This window comes from Leiobunum rupestre, chromosome 5 (genome assembly GCF_980474605.1).
Source record: "Leiobunum rupestre chromosome 5, qqLeiRupe1.1.hap1, whole genome shotgun sequence".
Taxonomy (NCBI): Eukaryota; Metazoa; Arthropoda; class Arachnida; order Opiliones; family Sclerosomatidae; genus Leiobunum; species Leiobunum rupestre.
Genome location: NC_143388.1, coordinates 52,465,120 through 52,467,345, shown reverse-complemented (window position 1 = coordinate 52,467,345; position 2,226 = coordinate 52,465,120). Strand labels below are relative to the sequence as shown.

General features: G+C 38.5%; 1 protein-coding gene across 1 annotated transcript; it reads right to left on the bottom strand.

Moving 5' to 3' along the window:
• Positions 1-701: 701 nt before the first annotated feature.
• Positions 702-1,772, bottom strand: LOC149945272 (uncharacterized). Its single transcript, XM_090176476.1, has 2 exons — positions 1,351-1,772; positions 702-1,059 (listed from the first exon to the last, which is right to left on the bottom strand). Exons 1-2 carry the CDS (start codon positions 1,770-1,772, stop codon positions 702-704), a joined length of 780 nt encoding a protein of 259 aa, XP_090032602.1.
• Positions 1,773-2,226: the final 454 nt, after the last annotated feature.

Here is a 2,226-nt window from a genome sequence, read left to right as displayed (position 1 = left end):
GGAAAACGGTAAATTTATAATTTATTTAGTCTCAAAATAAGAGGGGCGCCAAAAATCCCCCTTGCCCGGGTGAAAAATATTTCTTGAGCCGGCCCTGTTAGGGAATATCGAGTCTATAGTTTCACCGTCTTTCCCTTTAACGCTAATAATTCTTAGGAGAGGTACGTTCCTGTCCCCGACGATCGTACTTTCAACGATATCGGAATAAACCAACAACGAATGTAATCCCACGTCCATATCTACGGTATATGGAGCTATCGTCGATTCCCTAATTTCAAGTTCTTGTACTTGCTGAATCGAAAACCCCAACATAACCGCTATATCAGGAGGGATTTTACAATAAAAACTCTTAGCAATGTGAACCGAAACTCGTTTCAGATGTTTTATGTATTTAAACTCAACATTTTTACCCTCAAATTTTAACATTTCAAGTAAATCTTCGATTGTAGAGAAATTTGCTTTGGGTATAATAGCTAGTTTTTCTTCCGTAAAACCTTCCGCCATGATATCATCCGTCCAAACTCGGACTACCCGCTCTTCTTTGATATTGTTCCACGTTCTAGGATAACTTATTTCCGCTAACCCTACTTCGTAAGGTCCATTCAGCTGAACATTTTCCGGAAGGTAAGCTGTGAATTCGCTCAGAGTATTATCGGGAAAGTAATTCAGCGAAGAATCGGATGGTAGAGTGATGTAGAAACTCATTCTAAGTCTACTTCTTGAACCCAACTGTCAAATTGCGGTCCGTACCCCTTCCAGCGTACGAGTAACTCGACTGAATTATCAGATTTGCGTCGCCGCCTGAGCACTTTTTCAATTTTAAAAGCACAAGTCTCGAGATCTTTTCCGACTTTTTGTACTTCTTCCTTGTAAAACACTCCCAAAATGGGTTCCGAATCCAAAGCCTCCAGTTTATATACCGCCGGTTGCCTCGGTATCCGCTCAATCACTCGAAACAATTCTTCGGAAAAATTTGGGATATATCCTTTCTCAAAGATACCCTTGTTTTTGCTAATTCTTACAATATCACCAATTTCGAAATCATAGGTCACTGGCGGACTGAAATCAATACCTCCGTATAGAGTTTTCCAAATTATTTTCGAATTTTCTGACGTTACTTAGACGGGCTTACATTTAATTGAACGGTGATAGCTGTTATTGTACGCGGTAACTAAATCTTGGAGCGTATCGACGTATTTATTTGTATTTTTGCCAGTGAAATATCGATACATTCTTGATTTAAACGATCGAATAAAGCGTTCGACGATACTGGCCTTAACTTCAGAATTCGTCGCGAAAAATTCTATTCCCCGTGATTTTAACTCCAATTGAACGGCTTTACAAACAAACTCATTCCCGTGATCACTCTGTAGGCGTTTTGGTCGTCTTTCACCATCTAGTATGTTTTTCAGAGCATTCACTATGGTAGCCCCCTTCTTATCTTTCACCAGCTCAACGAAAGCGAATTTGCTAAATACGTCAATACAAGCGAGTATGTAACGATATCCCTTATTTTGTTTCGATAGTTTCTGCGGGTCAATTAAATCAGCTTGCCATTGTTCGTCAATACCGTAAACTATTGTCTTATTTCTTTCGTACCGCCGCTTTACATTTTTGTGTAACGTATACGTATCTTGGTTCTGTAAAAATTTTTTAACCTCATTCAATGATACGTTGAATCCCTTTTCTCGGGCTGAACGATACAATCCTCGAAGGCCAACGTAACCGCCAGAGTCTGCTACGTCGTAGTATATATTTCTAAGTTTATCCATAGTTGGTAAAATTTCCCGGTGTGGGTACCGTGTAGTACCATAATAGGAATTCAGATAATTCCATTATTACGAATATAAATATTATTATGACAGCGGTTAAAATTTTCGGATTTTTGGAATAAGAATCCACTAATCTGGACGTCACACCCACAGCTACAGTTTCAGTACAACCATCCATCCTGAGACAAAAAATTGAAATAAATACTCGTTAACTTACGTTAAAGGTATTATTGATAAATACAGTCAAATCGTCACCCACTGTTGCGGTCTGGGTGGAGTCGCGAGATAAGATAATGATTTTAACAAATTTAACCTCGCGGGATTCTTGATAAATTTTTTTGGTACATTATTATTTTGCAAAGTTTCGTAAAAATGATTAATTCCCGTAGGATCGACATTTGATTTGGTTTTTCTAACCGCGTCGTAAATTAAATCTATAACGTTCGATCCCGAA

Excerpts from the sequence above, each read along its gene's own strand:
- LOC149945272 (XM_090176476.1), bottom strand. The coding sequence starts at position 1,772 with ATGGATAAACTTAGAAATATATACTACGACGTAGCAGACTCTGGCGGT. Across the intron at positions 1,060-1,350 it reads CAGAGTGATCACGGGAATGA|TCCGCCAGTGACCTATGATT; the intron begins GTTTGTTTGTAA and ends TATTGATTTCAG.